The 18191-nt window shown below is 38.4% G+C and overlaps 2 protein-coding genes across 2 annotated transcripts; one reads left to right on the forward strand and one right to left on the reverse strand.

The window, feature by feature from the left end:
- Positions 1–435: 435 nt before the first annotated feature.
- Positions 436–10996, reverse strand: LOC117291119 (m-AAA protease-interacting protein 1, mitochondrial-like). The gene is made up of 5 exons (XM_033772652.1): positions 10568–10996; positions 9693–9764; positions 8994–9120; positions 6208–6367; positions 436–1375 (listed from the first exon to the last, which is right to left on the reverse strand). The coding sequence occupies exons 1-5, from the start codon at positions 10868–10870 to the stop codon at positions 1258–1260; spliced, it is 780 nt and encodes a 259-aa protein (XP_033628543.1). The 5' UTR covers positions 10871–10996; the 3' UTR covers positions 436–1257.
- Positions 10997–11260: 264 nt separating this feature from the next.
- Positions 11261–17498, forward strand: LOC117291611 (tRNA wybutosine-synthesizing protein 5-like). The gene is made up of 8 exons (XM_033773429.1): positions 11261–11541; positions 12188–12342; positions 12831–12900; positions 13308–13352; positions 14251–14388; positions 15168–15255; positions 15711–15827; positions 16322–17498. The coding sequence occupies exons 1-8, from the start codon at positions 11473–11475 to the stop codon at positions 16570–16572; spliced, it is 933 nt and encodes a 310-aa protein (XP_033629320.1). The 5' UTR covers positions 11261–11472; the 3' UTR covers positions 16573–17498.
- The last annotated feature ends 693 nt before the right edge of the window (positions 17499–18191 follow it).

Genomic DNA, 18191 nt, shown 5'->3' on the forward strand with positions numbered 1-18191 from the left:
ATTGATGAGTTGTAATGCAAAAAGTGCATGTTTCAATCTCGCAATTATACACACAACACATTGTCCCATGGCTATGCTAGTTATGGACGGGCGGTAGCAATAACTCACTTGTGTCAGCCAAACTCTCAGTAATTATTTAAAGGCAGTGGCCACTATTGGTAATTACTCAAAATAATTATCAGCATAAAACCTCATTTGGTAACGAGTAATGGGGAGAGGTTGATAGTATAACACACTGTGAGAAACGGCTCCCTCTGAAGTGACGTAGTTTTCAAGAAAAAAGGAATTTTCCACGAATTTGATTTCGAGACCTCAAGGAAATCAAGCATCTGAAAGCACACAACTTCGTGTAACAAGGGTGTTTTTTCTTTCATAGTTATCTCGCAACTCCGACGCCCAATCAAGCTCAAATTTTCACAGGTTTGTTATTTTATGCACATGTTAAAATACACCAAGTGAGAAGACTGGTCTTTGACAATTACCAATAGTGTCCACTGTCTTTAATTTAAATGCCATGTCAATTACACATACTATCTTCCTTCAGTTCTCAGTGGTTATACTGCAGGACTTACAATTACAATGCTGTGGGTTCGAGTTCCCCAAGCTAACCGCGGATTCAACAATGACTAGAATAAGTATTGTTTCTAGTTACTGAATTGCAGTTTGTCGATTTGTGCAACTCATAATCATCAACATTAAACCAATGTTTGTATGAGAGAGACTGGCTGTTGCCAGCTTGGCGTTTATATCCCCTTGTGGGAGTTTGCCGAGTTCACAATACGACCTGAAGATCATCCAAACAAGTTGTTTGTAACAATGTTCTTAGACAGCCCAAGCAGCCCTTACTCTCCTCAGCTTCAACCAACACTGCTTGACTTTGCCTTATTGCTGCCCGTTTGCAAAAGGACGACGGTGTAGAATCAACAGACGAACTGGCCACCCTCATGTAATACAGAATTACTTGGAGAAGCCATACTCAAGCCCGCCTGTTGGTGACCGGCGACCTAATGAGTGAGTGAAAGTGTGACAGTACAGCCTTATGCTCATGATACTCAAGTTAGACTACCTATGGGTAGACAGAATTGTGTAGGTGTCTTTCAATTCAGCACAGGCAATGTGCCACTTCAACCGACGTTTACATTTCATTTCAACACCATGTATATTGAGCGAGGTGCAAAGATTTGAATGTAAATGCTGGTGTTTGAACCAAAGAACAAACACAGCAACCCATGACAATCTCAAGTTCAGCATGCAGCACTAATCTCTGGTCCATTCCTTGGGAAGCCATCGGGCCTCGGTGTTCAGCCATTTACCGTGCTGAATGTAGGTCACCATCCAGCTAGGGTCAACTCCTGGAGAAAAGTCACGGTGGAACCTGAAACAAAAATTATGAAATCCAATAAAATAATGAACTGGAGCTCTAGAAAAAATAAGTATCAGGGGTAAGATAAGGAGATAATCTCTTAATCATAATAATACCAAGACTTTTATAGCACTTTATTCGTGTCGGCAAGCTCAAGGGCACTGATCAATGGCACTAGTCCAAAGCTATAAGCAGCCGGTACAATTGTATTGAATTAACTTAATTGTATTGATAGGAGTAGAAATATTTTAAAGAAAACATTTAACCTAAAGTAATACGTATAAAAACGAAAATTGAAAAGTAAAAATCAAATTTGATCTAAAATATAAAAATATTAAAAAACGTTACTAACCATAAATTGTTAACTTAATAAGCAGGTTTAACCATTCAGTGAAAATATTCAGTTTTAAACAATTTAGTTTTCAGTGTGCTCCTTAACCTATCCAGTTATTTAAAGGCACTGGACACTATTGGTAAGTGTCAAAGACCAGTCTTCTCATTTGGTGTATCTTCACATATGCATAAAAAACAAACCTGTGAAAATTTGAACACAATTGGTGGTCGAAGTTGCGAGATAATAATGAAAGAAAAAACACCATTGTCACACGGAGTTGTGTGCTTTCAGTTGCTTGATTTCGAGACATCAAAATTTAATTCTGATGTCTCGAAATCAAATTCATGGAAAATTACTTCCTTCTCAAAAACTATACGTTACTTCAGAGGAAGCCGTTTCTCACAATGTTTTATACTTACAACAGCTCGCCATTGCTTGTTACCAAGTATGTTTTTATGCTAACAATTATTTTGAGTAATTACCAATAGTGTCCCAGCTTTAAATTCTAAGCAATGTTTTCGAAATATAAAACTGAGAAATCTAAGCTCAGAAATGCTACACTTTTTGTTAAAGAAGTGATTCTGGCCTACAAAATACGTCTTAATGCCACTAATTGACCTGTATTGTAAGAACAAATCTGGAGCAGAGGCATCTTGATTAAAAAGCGGGCGGGCCAAGGTTAAATCTAGAGCTCGAATACAAAAGACGGAGACAAATGGAACTTGGTTTGTGAGTGACACATGAATGGGATACGACAGTTATATACAGTAATGAATTCCACCAAAGTAGATTACCACTGTAAATCAAATTACACCCATCTCGGAGGGGCTAATTCCAACGTATGCACACAAATGATTAAACCATTGCACTGGGTGGGTTTTTTTTTTTCATTCGTCCTGACACTGTAAACATAATGACCTTTATGGCATGCCCAAGGATGCCCACTAATGGATCAAATCTTAATTTTTCTAGACCGGGGCAAGCAAGAATTCTCTCACAATATATCTTCATTCTCTTTAAGAGGATGAACATAAAACTCAAAAGGTTCCTCCTTATTGAATGGGTTTGCTACGAAACGCGCATCAAGTTCGGAAATCTAATTGATATGTCCCTGTGAAGAAAGCATTTTGTTTGAAAGCAGGGTTAGTGACAAGAGGGATTGCTTGAAGGTTGACTCTAATGGGCTCATTTCCATCAGACATTTTAGCTGTAAGACTCGAGCCTCTCTGGGGGTGACTTAAGCTGTCGCCAATGTAGACAACAACATGAAGGAATTAACCTCCTTCGTTCCCAGACAGAAAACCATCTTAGTACATTAAAATATTCATGAACAAACAGATGAACGGATGTTAAGCTGCTTGCTGTTATCATAACAACAATTTGTACATGTTTGTACAATGTACAGGAAAACAAGTGTAGACATTTCAGTCTATTAAATCAAAATTTGTCTGATTTTTCCAATGGCAACAAAATCAGAAATCAGACTCAAGTGGGTAGACTATCATGCCTGGGAAAAAATATAAACCCCAACACCGTTTCATGAATAAAGTGCAGTTAAAGACACTGGACACTATTGGTAATTGTCAAAGACCAGTCTTTTCACTTGGTGTATCTCCACATATATGCATAAATAACAAACCTGTGAAAATTTTATTCTAATAATTATTTTGAGTAATTACCAATAGTGTCTACTGCCTTTAATAAGATCAATATATTGTCTGGAATAAAAGGTAAAGATAGCGATATTTAGACATGTATATGAAAGCACTGTTCATGAAGATAGAATAAGTTGCAGTTGGTAGGTTATAATGAAAGGTAACACACTGCCATCTCTATACAGTATAAAGCCTGATGCTTCACAAGGGAATATGAGGCACATGGATATTTGGGAACTTATTGATTAGCGGGGCAGAGGGGTCACACATATGTACCAATTTCTTGTACTAGGTAAAAGGATTTTTGGGGTTTGTTGTTATGTCCAAATTTATCCCATTGTTTTGCTCTAGTTTGGGAGGGCAAGCCTAAGCCAAGCCAAGCCAAGCCAAGCAAAGCTAAGCTAGGCCAATGCGCAGAAGAGATGCCGAGCTGAGATACCGTGCAAAGCCGATGCAGAGGAGACCAGATGCCGTCCGAGCCGATGCCGTGCCGAGGAGCAAAGCTAAACCATGTCAAGCCAAGCCTAGCCAACCAGATGCCAAACTGAGCTACATGGAAGCCGAGCCAAACAAAGAAAAGCCGAGCCAATGCCGAGCTGAGCCAAGCCAAGCAAATGCTGAGCTGTGCTGAGCTGAACCGAACCAAGCCGAGCCAATGCAGATGCCCAGCCAAGGCAAGAAAAGCTGAGCCGATGCTGAGCCAAGATGCTTAGCCAGGCCAAGCCGAACCGATACTGAGCCGAGCAAAGCCGAAAAGCCATGCTGAGCCAAACCGAACCAAGCCGAGCCAATGCAGATGCCCAGCCAAGGCAAGAAAAGCTGAGCCGATGCTGAGCCAAGATGCTTAGCCGGGCCAAGCCGAGCCAAGCCGAACCGATACTGAGCCGAGCAAAGCCGAAAAGCCATGCTGAGCCAAACCGAACCAAGCCGAGCCAATGCAGATGCCCAGCCAAGGCAAGAAAAGCTGAGCCGATGCTGAGCCAAGATGCTTAGCCGGGCCAAGCCAAGCCAAGCCGAACCGATACTGAGCCGAGCAAAGCCGAAAAGCCATGCTGAGCCAAACCGAACCAAGCCGAGCCAATGCAGATGCCCAGCCAAGGCAAGAAAAGCTGAGCCGATGCTGAGCCAAGATGCTTAGCCGGGCCAAGCCGAGCCAAGCCGAACCGATACTGAGCCGAGCAAAGCCGAAAAGCCATGCTGAGCCAAACCGAACCAAGCCGAGCCAATGCAGATGCCCAGCCAAGGCAAGAAAAGCTGAGCCGATGCTGAGCCAAGATGCTTAGCCGGGCCAAGCCGAGCCAAGCCGAAACCGATACTGAGCCGAGCCAAGCTGAAAAGCCTAGTCATGCTGAGCCGAACCGAACCAAGCCGTCCCAAGCTGAGCTGATGACAATGCCCAGCCAAGCCAAGAAAAGCTGAGCCCTTGCTGAGCCAAGATGCTGACTTGAGCTAAGCAAAGCCAAGCCAAGCCACAGCTTAGGTAAAAAGCCTAGCCGAGGTGAGCCGAACCCCAAAGCCAAGCCAAGCCAAAACCAAATATATTTATACCTCATTGAATACTGTGTTCCTAAACGCTATGGTGCTGATGTCCTAGAAGACCAATTTAGTAAAACCAGACCATCAAAAAACAAAGATTCAATATTACAAAAAAATAATGCAATAAAAAACAGCAAATAGTAAACATGAAGATGGGTAAAAAAATTAACAACACCAAAATACAAAGATACAAATTTACAAAAATAAAGCAATAAAACAGCAGATAATAATCAAGAGAAAAGTTACAAAAATTACCAAGATTGAGATGACAGTGATTTAAAGAAATGCGTCTTCAACATTCATGTAGTTTGAAATGTTTGTAAGCAAGAAGCATTTTGAATTTAGGGAGGCAGAGTTTTCCCTAATTCGGAAGCAGCAAGAGAGAAAGCTCTGTCACCGTAACGTTTTTCACACGAGGACCAGGGGCCAATTTCACAAAGAGCTAAGATTGATCTTAACTACAAATCAATCGTAGTTGCTAAGTAAAGTGTAATGTCACAATACAAATCACTAAGATGATACTGACTATTTGTCCTACGAAAAATTTCATTGCTTTGTGAAATTGGTCCCAGGCATCAATTGAAGTCGAGAAGATGTGGAATATCACAGCCTGGTTGATGGAGGTTTTTGTTTGATGAGTTCTGTAAAGATAAGGACACTCACCGTAAGAGTTTTAAAATTGAGCAGAAGAATTTTAAACTGAATGAGTGTGAATAATTTGTATAAAGGTTTGATGTACAGGCCTGTTTGCTTCATTTTTTAAAAGGCAAGGGCACCGAGGCATTGCCTTCTTATTACGGGCACCCTATAAGAAAATTGCACATTTCTATGGTATTTAAAGCCAGTGGACACTATTGGTAATTGTCAAAGACAAGTCTTCACAGTTGGTGTATCTCAACATATGCATAAACTAACAAACCTGTGAACATTTGAGCTCAATCGGTCGTCGAAGTTTCGAGATATTCAGGAAAGACAAAAACACCCTTGTCACAAGAAGTTGTGTATTTTCAGATGCTTGATTTCGAGACCTCAAATTCTGAACTTGAGGTCTCGAAATCAAATTCGTGGAAAATTACTTCTTTCTCGAAAACTACATTACTTCAGAGGGAGCTGTTTCTCACACTGTTTTATACTATCAACCTCTTCCCGTTACTCGTAATCAAGAAAGGTTTTATGATAATTATTTTGAGTAATTACCAATAGTGTCCACTGCCTTTAAAGAGCCCCCAAGGCAATGACCAGGTAGGTATGGAGGCAATTGCCTTTGATGCCTCCGCGAAGTACCGTGCCTGATGATGATAGAAGTTGGTTGGACTCACTCATATGTACAGCTGATGACACTGCCCATGTTATTAAACTCCTCTTGAGACACTCCAGGGGGCGGTCTACCAATACGCATTCCAACAACTCCTTTATCACTCTCCTCTGACGACATGCTATGACACCAGAAACGCATCAATATATTTAGAAACTTTCCACCTGAATAAAACAAACATAAAGTAGGATTTAAAACTTTGCATGGTGGGAGTGTTTATAGGTGAAGTTTGTAGTGATAACTGCAGGTAACTCTTTTTAGAAGCGACTCTTTTGAGTAGTGTTGGTTCTGAAAAGAAGCAGTGGTTGGCAACTTAACATTTCGATCAGTATGCTTCAATTGTCTTCAGGAGGATGAAGACTAAAGAATCTCCTGAAGACAATCAGAGCACACTGATCGAAACTTGAGTTGTCAACTACCAGTTTTGTTCAGAACCAACACTACTAGAAAGAGGTATACACATATTATTCAACCAAACATAGGTGGCATACAGATCAGTTATGAAAAGTGACTACAGTCAACTCCCGTTATAACAAGATCACTGGGATTGGCAAAATGTCCTCTTACTACAAGGAACTCTGTTAAAATTGAAAGAGGATATCAAAAGGGAAAAAAAACACAAAGCACAGTCGACTCAAGTTGTAATAAGATCCATGGGACTGGACAAACTACCTTTTTATAACAGGACCGTTGTTATAAGGGGACAGCAAAACAAAGAAATACAAAGCAGAAAAGAGATTCAGGACTTCAGAATGTACTCTATAAGCAGAACATCATCATAACAAGTGCTCTTTATAATGAGGGTTAACTGTATACAATGTTCAATGTGCTGAATAAGCCAACACAACATTAAAGGCACTGTACACGTTTGGTAATTGTAAAAGACCAGTGTTTCTCACTTGGTGTATCTCAACATTATAAGCATAAAATAACTAGCATGTGAAAAGTTGGGCTCTATTGGTCATCAAAGTTGCGAGAAAATGATGAAAGAAAAAACACCCTTGTTGGACGAATTTGTGTGCTTTCAGATAGGAATACTTAGTGAGAAATTACCTCTTTCTCAAAAACTACATTACTTCAGAGGGAGTCGTTTCCCACAATGTTTTATAATATCAACAGCTCTCCAATGCTCGTTTCTAAGTCAGTTTTAAGTTAATATTTGTTTTGAGTAATTACCAAACGTATACCTTCCCTTTAATATCAAATCAGTAAGACATTTTGAATGATGTTATCTTACAGATTCTTCAAACCTCTATAAAAGGTTTTTGACAAACCTTAATATCTGCGTATATCTGGGATGCTGTGTTTATGTGATGTTTTTATTGAACATGTTGTATGGACTCAGACAAACACACGATTTACCTAAATGTGTTCACTTGATCTAATGTGCATCAAAGTATGCAATAACTCACACAAAAACCACAAGTTCAGTGTGTGAGCCCAGTCTAGTTTCCATTCTTCACTTGGCAGACGAGGAATCATAAAAAAAACATCTACATGTATTCCCTAAGCATGGAAAATGATGCCTAGACACCAAGTAGTGAAGTAAAGTCTGTCCTGAGCAATTATGGCTCATCAGGACGGTGTTTTTATCTTATTTCCTTGGAATCAAACGACTGAGAATATTTCTATTTCCCCCGCACAGGATGCAAGTCCATCATGGGTGACTCCCCAGCTCCCAACGGTACCAATTTCTACTCCTGGGTGGAGGAAAGCAATTATGATACAGTGCCTTTCTCAAGAACACAAGTGTCAGAATTGACCAGGCCAGGATTCAAACCAACATTCTGAAAGTTGCCCAGACACCAGCGATCGTTATGTTCTTGTACCTTTCCAAAGTTTGGTAGGGTTGGAAGAAAAATGAACAATTTATGTTGAGTCTTCCGAAGAGTAGACATAACTCCTTTAGCAATTCTCAAAGGACCAGAAACTAAACTAGATTGTTGCATCAGGTGACATCACTGCTCATTTTTGTCAAGTGGTGAAAAACTAATTTGTAAAGGAGCGAGTCAAAGGCATAGACATTTACAGGAGCCTGGAGCCAGCACCAAGAGTTAAAACCCCAAAAGCTGGAAGAAGGGCTACCTTCTGGAATGCTACGACAGATGTAGCACTGCTGATGGGGGGTAGCTGGTAACTGGTTCCATATCCTCACTGAGCATGGGTAGAATGAGAACTTTTATGAGTCAACGGATGCATCAGGTCTGTAGCGAGTCCAAGTTTTGTTTTGAAATTAGTGTTGAAATTCTTCGCAGCTGAACGCCAATGTCAATTAAGAACAGCAGTTGCTCTTCTACATTTTATTAACATTTTATGTGTACATAATGTATCCACAAAATACATATTATGACCAATACAATACACCCCTTGCCTTGGCAATGTAAACACGTGTATACGCTCTGCACATGACTCTCTGCCAATGATAGCTCTTCACGCACACTGAACTGATAGACATAAGATATATGACATAAGACATAAGAAAACTTTATTGATCTCCAAAAGAAGAAATTGCATTGCTCACACAAGTAAAAAAAAAAATAAATAAATAAAAAAAAATATGAAAATGAAAATGTAACAACAGGCAGATAAAAAAATAGCACAAGATACAACGCACAAGGATTTAAGAATAAGAAAACATATATACCCCGACAGGCTATGTATATACATCAATATTAAAATATGGAGAATAATATTTATGTAACAAATATGCAAAAATTGCATGTCAATCTGTTGCTTTAACAGTACATTATTGTAGCTTTCCAGGTGTTTGCCTCTAATATAGAAACTCACCACTTTCATCGTAATGGACAGCAACATTCTGTGGGAATATATGCAGAACGTCATCCGTGTTGACAACTATATTAGCACGATCTCTCATCCCAAGGTCTTTCAATGTCTCCTTGACTTCATCTAAAAGCTATAAAACAAAATACACAAGATATTCATCAATCCTAGACTCAATCAAGACACCATGGTCCAGTGGTAAGACTGCAGCCGTCGATTTCACAAAACTCTTCCTAACTTAGGATTAATCTTAGGACTTAGGACGAGTCCCAACCCTGAATTGTAACCTTAACCTTCAGACATGTCAGATTAACCTTAAGTTACTCGTACTAACTCGACAAATCGACTGCAGGACTTGCAATAACAAGGTTGTGGGCTTGGATCCCCAAACTAACCACTGGTTCCACAATAACTAGAATAAGTTTTATAGTCTAGGTACAATTGTTTAATTTGTGCAATTCATAATCAAAGACGTAAAAAAAATAAAAATTGTTGCCAGCTTGGTGTTTATCTTAGCAAACAAAACAAAACAAAAGACTGAAAACTACAGTATGTGCCATGCACATATATATATAACAGTTTTACATTGAGTTTAGCTGTGGAGGGTTTTTCAAACTGACCAATGCCTAATATACACTACAGTTAACATACATGTACATGGTCACACTAACTTTCAGGGCCTACCAAAATAATCTGGAAACATACCTTTCTGGACATCAGTCCCTCCAGTTGGTCAAAGTTACCATCAGAAATGAATCTTGATATTGTACACATTGCCTGCAAGTGGAAACAAAACCAGGGTATACAAATGTGGTCGCATTGCATAGTCATTTCCTTCTTAGATGTTCACATCATGGGGTTTAGTCTGAAGGCGCCTTATCCACAGTTTCTCCATATTCAGACAAATGGTCTCTCTGTGGTTACCTAGGGCTCAATGCTCTGTCAAATCTTGTCAGAAATTGAGTGATAATGAAGATTGAAGTGGTATAGCCACAGAGGGATTTTAGAAAGTTGACTTTGCCTGACCTGACGTCAAGCAAAGGCATGGATCAAACTTGAGTAAAAATCCACAAGATCGCAAACGCAGGGCTTATAATAGCTAAAATGATTACTTGACCAGAAAGTTGCTTACAGTAGCCATAATTGAAATAAGGAACCAATAAGAGACGATGTATCTCATGTGTAAGTATTCTATATTTCAGCAGAATCTAAAGATTTTTAGCTAACTGAATAAAAGTAAAAGTCAACAAATCTTTTGATCAATAAACAAAAACACAAGACCGCGATGGGCTTTTCAGGTAACTAGTTTAAAAGGGCTTCAAATCGATGCTAAAACCACTGGCCTCTGGTGTGCACTGCCTGCAGTCCATTGTTCCGTATCCTGCCACTGCCACCACTTTCTCCAATCGTTATGAAATACTACTTTTTTTTGTAAACAATTTGTGAAAAAGTCAGTGGCAGGTTTGGTTACGGAAATTAAGCCCTGGAGGAGAGATAAGTCATAAAGTGTTTTATGAATCTAGGCTAGGGCATTTATTTAAGGGGTGTGGAGAGAGAAAAATCATCATCATTGTTCTCACCTGCATAGCTCCTTCAGTGAAATCTTCTGCTTTGAAGTCAGGATCAAAATAAGACCGAATCATCCAGAAATAGATCTTGTTTCTGATCAGTTTGAAGGGATTGGGAATTGCAACAAAAATGGGTTTAACTTTTTTCTCATTCTCTCCATCGGACTCACTGGAAAACGGTCGCAACTGGCTTGTTTGAACACATTTCAAAGCAGGTTGCAGTTGCAGAAGTGTTGTTTTCGGTTTTTGTTGTTGTGACTCACAGAAAAGTTTGTGATTTGTAAAGAAAGGCACACAATGATTACTTCGTTTCATATGCTTTGATGTGGAAAGGTACCTCCGCACTGTGTCTGTTCCACTAAATCGAGATAAGTAAACATTTCTAACGGTTTGTGTTGATTTTTCGCTGAGAAGTTTGCAGCAGAAAATCTTGCCAATGGAGGCCGCCATGTTGGATTAAAATTCAGGCTGGTCAGAAATCTTTAAATTAAGAGTATTACTTTTGGAATTAGTTTCTTGATAAATTATAAAACATATGTTAATAATTAATGCGTTAATTTATAATTATTTTATAATGATTTTGTAAATAATAAATTAATTTATCAAATTGTAAACATTCATTCCAAAAAATAACTTTTACAAATAAAAACAAATTCGGGCTTGTTGGTTGGCGTAAATTGAACTATAGGTGGCGCAGTTCAACAGCAAAACAAAATCTTGTTGAACTTGAATGAAGTAAAAAGGTAAACAACAACTGTCTCTTACAAGATTTTGCATGCTGCTGTCTCTGCATGTTCACCCCTGTCAAGTGTCAGTGTCGGTGGTTCATTTGTTGAGTGTGCCTGCTGGATATTTATTCATGACGTGACTTCCTCAGCTTTGTTTTTCCAACAAATAAACTATTTTATCACTCAGTTATGGCCGAAAGTGTGCGCATTTTTGAAGGAGTTGATAAAGATTTATTCACCAGTGATATCTACCCACAGGTTCGTATACATACAACAGTTTGCCTATGTATTCTGTCCTAATATTTTCTTGCTAGTGCCAGTGGGGTGACCAGGTGGGAGTGGCATGGTGCTAAATTCTAAGTGATAATAGGTTCCAGACAAAGTCAGATGTCACATGAAGAGAGAGACTAGTTTTACTTTTAAATATAATAGAGAGGGTAAATGGGCATGAGCCTCAAGTTTCGGCCAAACCTTTATTAGATTGCTCAAAAAGGAGATGAGCATGATGAGACCTTAATCAATTATTGTGTGCTCCAGTCATGAAACTTTTCCTTTACACAAAGCAAAGCCTATCTCGTAATCGAACACTCTGGAGTCTGGTTAAGTGAATATTGGGCTGTTATCCTGCTCTCTTTTATTATTAAATAATATTGTCTTATCATCAAAGTCGCAGCATGCCATAAGACCGACTTTAAAAGAGAGCCATATAACAGCCCGCAATAGCACTTGTGAGAGCACCACATTCTCAAGAAAAGGAATGCCCTCGTGTTTAAGCTGCATAAAACATACCTGCAAATTGATATTTCATGTACTTTATACTTGATCATTCTACATAAGAAAACCTTGTTGTGTTTCTATTTATATTAGGTCTCTCAGATCATAAATTTGAACTTTTTACTTGCAGAGGAAACCTGCTGTCCTGAGAGGTCTAGATATTGGTGAATGCAAAACAAAATGGACAGAAGAGTACCTCTGCAAATGTGTTGGTTCTCAAGAGGTCAAAGTTCATGTTAGCCCTTCAGCAAATATGGATTTTGTAAACAAAAACTACGCATACAGGTGAGAAAGGGATGAAAACCACTGGAATCCACTGATTCGTCTTCACTTAGTTAGAGATCGTTCAATACCATAGAGCAAAATGTGCATTAATTTAGATTGCAAAGGCCTTTGATGAAGGCCCTCTCGCTCGGGGCTGAATTTGAGAGTAAAATCCACACAGGACACATAAGGTTTATTGCTCAAAATGTTTACTGGACCAGAATTTCTTTTTAACAAGACCTGAATCAAAATATACACAGAGTGTATGTTTTAAGTACTTGAGTTTATTGTAAGACATTATTTATAAAGATAAGATAGATCTCATTTTGTCTTTATAGGTTAAGTATACTTCATAAAGTAGAGCCAAAATCAAGGTTATCAGACTATTGGACTTGACTGGTCATGAGGTGACACACTAAAACTACTGATGCCTGTGGTCCAGTGATAAACTTTGAGCCCTGCTACTGTTTGTGACTTTGTGTGTATTTCTTATTTTATTTTATCCTTAGAACTTTGCCATTTGACAAGTTTTTGAGACGTGCTGCTCAATCTAAACATGATGAGTTCTTCTTTGAACCGGTAAGCACAATTTGTACTGTTACCAAATGCCTTTGACAGTTGATTTCTAAAGTAGGATTTAAAACTTTGCATTGTGGCTGGGAGTATGATTTGGTGAGGTTTGCAGTGGCACCCTGTGTAAATCTCTTTTGAGTAGTATTGGTTCTGAAAAAGAACCAGTGGTTGACAACTTATCATCTCAAGTATGCTCTGATTTTTTTGAGGAGAATTGAATTCTTATTCCACCAGTATTGTTTTATATTGAGTCAATCTGTTTCCTTGTTATTGGACAAGCTTTTTTAACGATGTTCATCAGTGTATTTGGGAATACTAAATCCTAGAGGGGAACTGAATCTTGTCAACCATCTACACATATCAAATTTCTGAAACAGCTAAAACTTTTACAACTTTTTTTACTTGTTTTCCAGGATGAGAAGTATTACTTCCGTGCTCTTGGAGGCGACCCAAGAAAGGTAAGGACCCAACGAAAAGGGTCAATGTGGTCCGGTGGTTAGACTGCACTACTTGTAATCACAAGGTTGTGGGTTTGAATCCTACCAAACCAACTGTTGATTTCACAATGACTAGAATAAGTATTGTCGTCTAGTTACTGAATTACAATGTCTTGATTTGTGCAATTCATAATCAAAGTGTTTGTATGAGAGAGATTGGCTGTTGCCAGTTTGGGGGTTAATTCACCTTAGGAGATTTGAGGATTTTCTTTGACAACTAGATAATCTAAACAAATAAACAAACAAACAAACAACAAACAAACAAAGGAGCAAACAAGGACAAAGATAATGTGTTTATTTGTTGACAGAGAATTCTGTCAAATTTAAGTTTAAAAGTGTCACGAGTTGAATAAGTTATAAACAAAGTTTTGTTACAAGTTACAGGACTACTCTTCCCTTACAGTAAATACTCATTTATTCAATGCCTTTTGAAAGTGGAGTTTCTCTGAAGCTACTAATGAAGTGTTTCTGTTGGGCCTTAACATTCGTTTAAAAAATGTATAGCATACTTAGAGAAAGCTGGACAAAGCGTTGGGATCAATTAAAAACTCACTTTGTAGTAGTGAAGTTTATCAAAAGAAGTCCCCTCAATCCACTAAAGCTAAAGTAGTAGTCCCTGCCAAATTTTCCGCCCAGGTAGTAGTTAACAAGCAGGACAACTTTTTTCAGAACTGAGAATTCTCCCGAATTCCGAAAATCTACTCCGCGGTAGTAGAATATAAAGCAAGACAAGTTCTCAAAATCTACCAGGCAAGTAGATACACACACATGGCGTTACTACAAACAAAATACTTATTGTGACCATTGTATCAGCTTTTGCAATTAAGATCCACTTTCTCAACTGTTTGAATTCCTTCAGGAACCCGCAGATATAACTAAACAGTTTCCGTCTCTAGCACCTGATGTAACGATCCCTCAGTTCTTCGAAGCAGACACAATGTTCTCCACTATTCTCCGATTAGGATCAGCTGGGGTGCAACTATGGACCCATTACGATGTAAGCAACAAGTATTTGTTGTAAAAGAAAAGCAAAGTCCAATTGTGTACTTACATTTTATTCAGCGTGTGGCATCTTGTTGCTGACCGGTGTTGTTCATAGGACCCAAGCTCTGGTATTGTCAGCAGCAGAGTGTGGGTTCGAATCCCTGTCATGACACTTGTGCCCTTGAGAAAGGCAGTTAACCATAATTACTTTGTGAAAAGTAGAGAAAATTGTACATTTTGTCATACCAGCCAGGCTCTTGATACTAAGCTTGGGCGATATCACGATATTATCGAATATCGCGATATTAATTTGGAAACGATTTCGATATTGGATGGATTTGGTTTTAATTGAAATATCGATATATCGCGATAATCGCGATATCGATTCAATATCGCGATGTATTTGCTAGCTGAGACATCTTGCACCCCATAGGTTTGGAGTAAAATCAGACAAATAGGTCATTAGAACACCTCTCTTATGCTATGACTGTCTCTTCTACAACTTTCACTTGGAGTTTGAAGACTGATGATGTCAAATTTAATTAATCGCGATTATACCGAATATCGCGATATATTGTCGGCGATATATCGTGAATAAAATAAATCGATATCGCCCAAGCTTAATTGATACCCATGCATACATCCTAATGGACTGTGACAAAGATCCTCCCGCATTTTAAACTGACACTTCCTTCTTTGTCTGTCTCCATGGGTGTGTTGGCTAGTGAAGTGATTAAATTTACTGTTCTGAAAGTCCCAGAGTAAATTAAATGAAAAAAAGGTTTCTTTCAGATAATGGACAACCTCTTGATTCAGATCAGTGGTCACAAGCGAGTCGTGTTCTTCAGTCCTCAAGATGCCACTAATTTATATCTCACAGGTATGCTCTTTCTGTGTACAAATTTACTGGGGTCATTTTCTAGTGTCAGTCTACACATGTAACTGTATAGACAACTTGAATGGTTTTCTGCAAGTATTTCTCAAGTTATTTTGTACAAAAATGTATTAAATTCAGTTTGTTGTTCAATTTATTTTTGATATTGGAATTATTGAAACACAATTCTTCCACAACAGCACACATCTACACAGTACCCAATTTTACAAACTTACTTATTGCTCAGTTAACTGTTGTTTTTTTGCATGTATATTCATTCTTGTTTAAATGCGTTGTTATGAATTAGAAATTGCAGGTGCTAATCATTTTTGTGTTCTATCTATTGCTGGTGCTAATTTTCTTTTTAATCTGTCTTTTGACTTGTCTCTGTCATGCATAATTCTTTTGGACGCTAAAGGATTGCAGGTGAATACTGACATTTTGTTTGTTTCTCTTCACAGGAGATAAGTCAGCAGTGTTAGACATTGAGAATCCAGACTTCAGTCGATACCCAGCTTTCAGACATGCAAGACCAATGGAGTGTCACTTACAACCAGGAGATGTTCTCTTTATACCTGGTGAGTTGTGCTAATTGACTCACACCCCCAGGAAGCAGATGCATTGAAACAACTAATTCCATGTTGTGCTTTGCTTTCTTGCATCGTGCATTGCTGTTATCTCTTACAAGCATTGCTGCTGTCATAGAGAGGGTGGGTCACCAGTACCACTTCCTACTCCCCATCAGGCTAAAACAGGGTTACCCCCTTCACAGTCCATAGGGATGTATGTAGGCATGAGTTTTTATCAGGAGTCTGGCTGGTAGAGCAGAATGCAATATCTTCCCAACTTTTTACAAAGCAATAATGGATTTATAAGTGCCTTGCTCAAGGGCACAAGTGTCAATACAGGAATTCAAACCCACACTCTGCTGCTGACAACTCCAGAGCTTGGGTCCGGTGAACTAGCCCGCTCAGCCACGACACTTGGGAAACGATCTCTAAATGTAGTGTTTATATGTATACCAAGTATATTCATGTGGCATGTCCCTCTCTCTGATTTATTTTCTTTACAGCACTTTGGTTTCACAATGTCCGCTCCTTAGACTTCAGTGTTGCTGTGAATGTATTCTTCAGGCATCTAGAAGCAAATTGCTATGACACCAAGGACCCTTACGGTAACAAAGACCCGCAAGCAGCTGCAAGAGCTCTGCAGATTCTAAACAGAGCTCTGAAGTGCCTCGAAGAACTGCCGGACAACTACAGGGATTTTTACGGCAGGAGGATGGTGTCTCAGATCGAGTCTAAAGTTTATTTGAAGTCTTGAAAGACGGTTAGACAATGATGAGCAACTCGACATCAAAACTCCAACATCTGTCTTTCATCCAGCCATTTACATTCCAGGTCGTGAAAGACGACGTACAGCAGCTGACAAACTCTTCCTTGTGGAATAGGCCTATGTTATGAATAATTTATGGGGATCCCGTTCTTTTTAAGTATAGCTGCGGGGAAGGTCTGAAATGGGCAACAAAAAAGTATTTGCTTCCTTTTTTCTACATTATGTCACATAAAAAAATATTATTATTATCATTTATTTTTCAATAATCGGAACAATTTTCAAAAACAGCCTTGAAAACACATATTTTTTACAGAATTGTTGTTTTCAAAAAGATATAAAAGCCGTTTTATTATCATTATTCCGAAAATTCTTTGGTGATTGGGATTACTGCTTATTTTGCTGCTGTTTTTATTTTATGCTGCAGCCCTTCTTTTAACTTGTTCTTGCTTGTGCACAGAGAAACTTTATTATTGTAGCAAGCACAATGAGCATGATTTATTTTATTCGTATAAAATTTTTTTTAAAAGGCTGACACCTTACAAATTGACAAAGTTTGTACAAAGTTAAGAAAACAGAAATTAACAATAAACGGGTGAAATCAATACACACACACACATGAAAGCATAGTTCAACTGAGCTGCGAAATGTTATCAGGAGACTTCATTCATGCACTTACTAGTGTGCGGAATCAAGGCATGCCGCCATTGCTTTTAGTTACTTTTTTAATCAGAGGCTTGTATGGCCGGTATTTATTAATGAGGCGTATATTATGTACAAATATCTCTACAGTGTAGTTTATGTTCGGCTTGAAGTTGTTTGGTATAAACAGCTTTCAAACTGTTCTAAAGATGCTATGTCAGATTTTTTGCCGATTTGACATGTTTGACCCAAAAATTTTGATTTAAAATCCAATAGGTATTTTGATGGGGGTCGAGAAAGTTACAAGCTTTCATTTAAGCCATTGCTCGAAAAAGTCTGCCAATTATTAGTAGCAGTGAAATAAAGTGCTCAAAATTAGTTTTTGTCGGGATCCCGACAATATATCACATGACCAATTCTTATGTGTTTTATAAGAAACGGTTTAAATTGTTGTCATGGTTCCTGACCATTAAAAGTAAAAGTTAAACTGTTTTTCGTTAGAGCAGGTGATACTCTTTGAAATACCATTCACTCAAAAAAATCTATTTTTTAATGCTTGGGGCCAAAAATCTGACGGCGTAGCATCATTAAGCGTTTTGTTAAAAATGTCACAGAAGGGTCCCCTTTAATAGGAAGGTATGTGTTTGGTAAACGCTGTTAAAATTCATACTCCTAGTTTAGCCAAAGGAATTGTTTGTATTTGTAAAACCAAGTAGAACTGAGTTTGTTAAAAACAGTGTCTTTCATGAGTCCTTTACTTGAATTGTCTGAATGCAGAACTTAAACACTCAGCCAGTGTTTTATCTTTGCATAAAAAAAATAAAGAATAATATATTGATCGTTTTATACACCACTTAATTTTGTTGTAGGCCTAGCTCTTTAATTTTATGCAACTTAAAATAATAATTTAGTCCCAGTCTCAATAATGCATAGCTTGTCCGCGTCCCCATTTTTCTGTACGTGCCAGT

Source organism: Asterias rubens, chromosome 6 (genome assembly GCF_902459465.1).
Source record: "Asterias rubens chromosome 6, eAstRub1.3, whole genome shotgun sequence".
Classification (NCBI taxonomy): domain Eukaryota; kingdom Metazoa; phylum Echinodermata; class Asteroidea; order Forcipulatida; family Asteriidae; genus Asterias; species Asterias rubens.

What these genes read in the sequence shown, in the direction of transcription:
- LOC117291119 (XM_033772652.1), bottom strand. Translation starts at nt 10,870, where the DNA reads ATGAAACGAAGTAATCATTGTGTGCCTTTCTTTACAAATCACAAACTT. An exon ending in TGTCCATTACGATGAAAGTG is followed by an intron (nt 6,368 to 8,993) that starts GTGAGTTTCTAT and finishes TGTTTTATTCAG; the next exon opens with GTGGAAAGTTTCTAAATATA. An exon ending in GTCATCAGCTGTACATATGA is followed by an intron (nt 1,376 to 6,207) that starts GTGAGTCCAACC and finishes TTTTTGTTTCAG; the next exon opens with GTTCCACCGTGACTTTTCTC.
- LOC117291611 (XM_033773429.1), top strand. Translation starts at nt 11,473, where the DNA reads ATGGCCGAAAGTGTGCGCATTTTTGAAGGAGTTGATAAAGATTTATTC. An exon ending in AACAAAAACTACGCATACAG is followed by an intron (nt 12,343 to 12,830) that starts GTGAGAAAGGGA and finishes TTTTATCCTTAG; the next exon opens with AACTTTGCCATTTGACAAGT. An exon ending in AGATGTTCTCTTTATACCTG is followed by an intron (nt 15,828 to 16,321) that starts GTGAGTTGTGCT and finishes TTTTCTTTACAG; the next exon opens with CACTTTGGTTTCACAATGTC.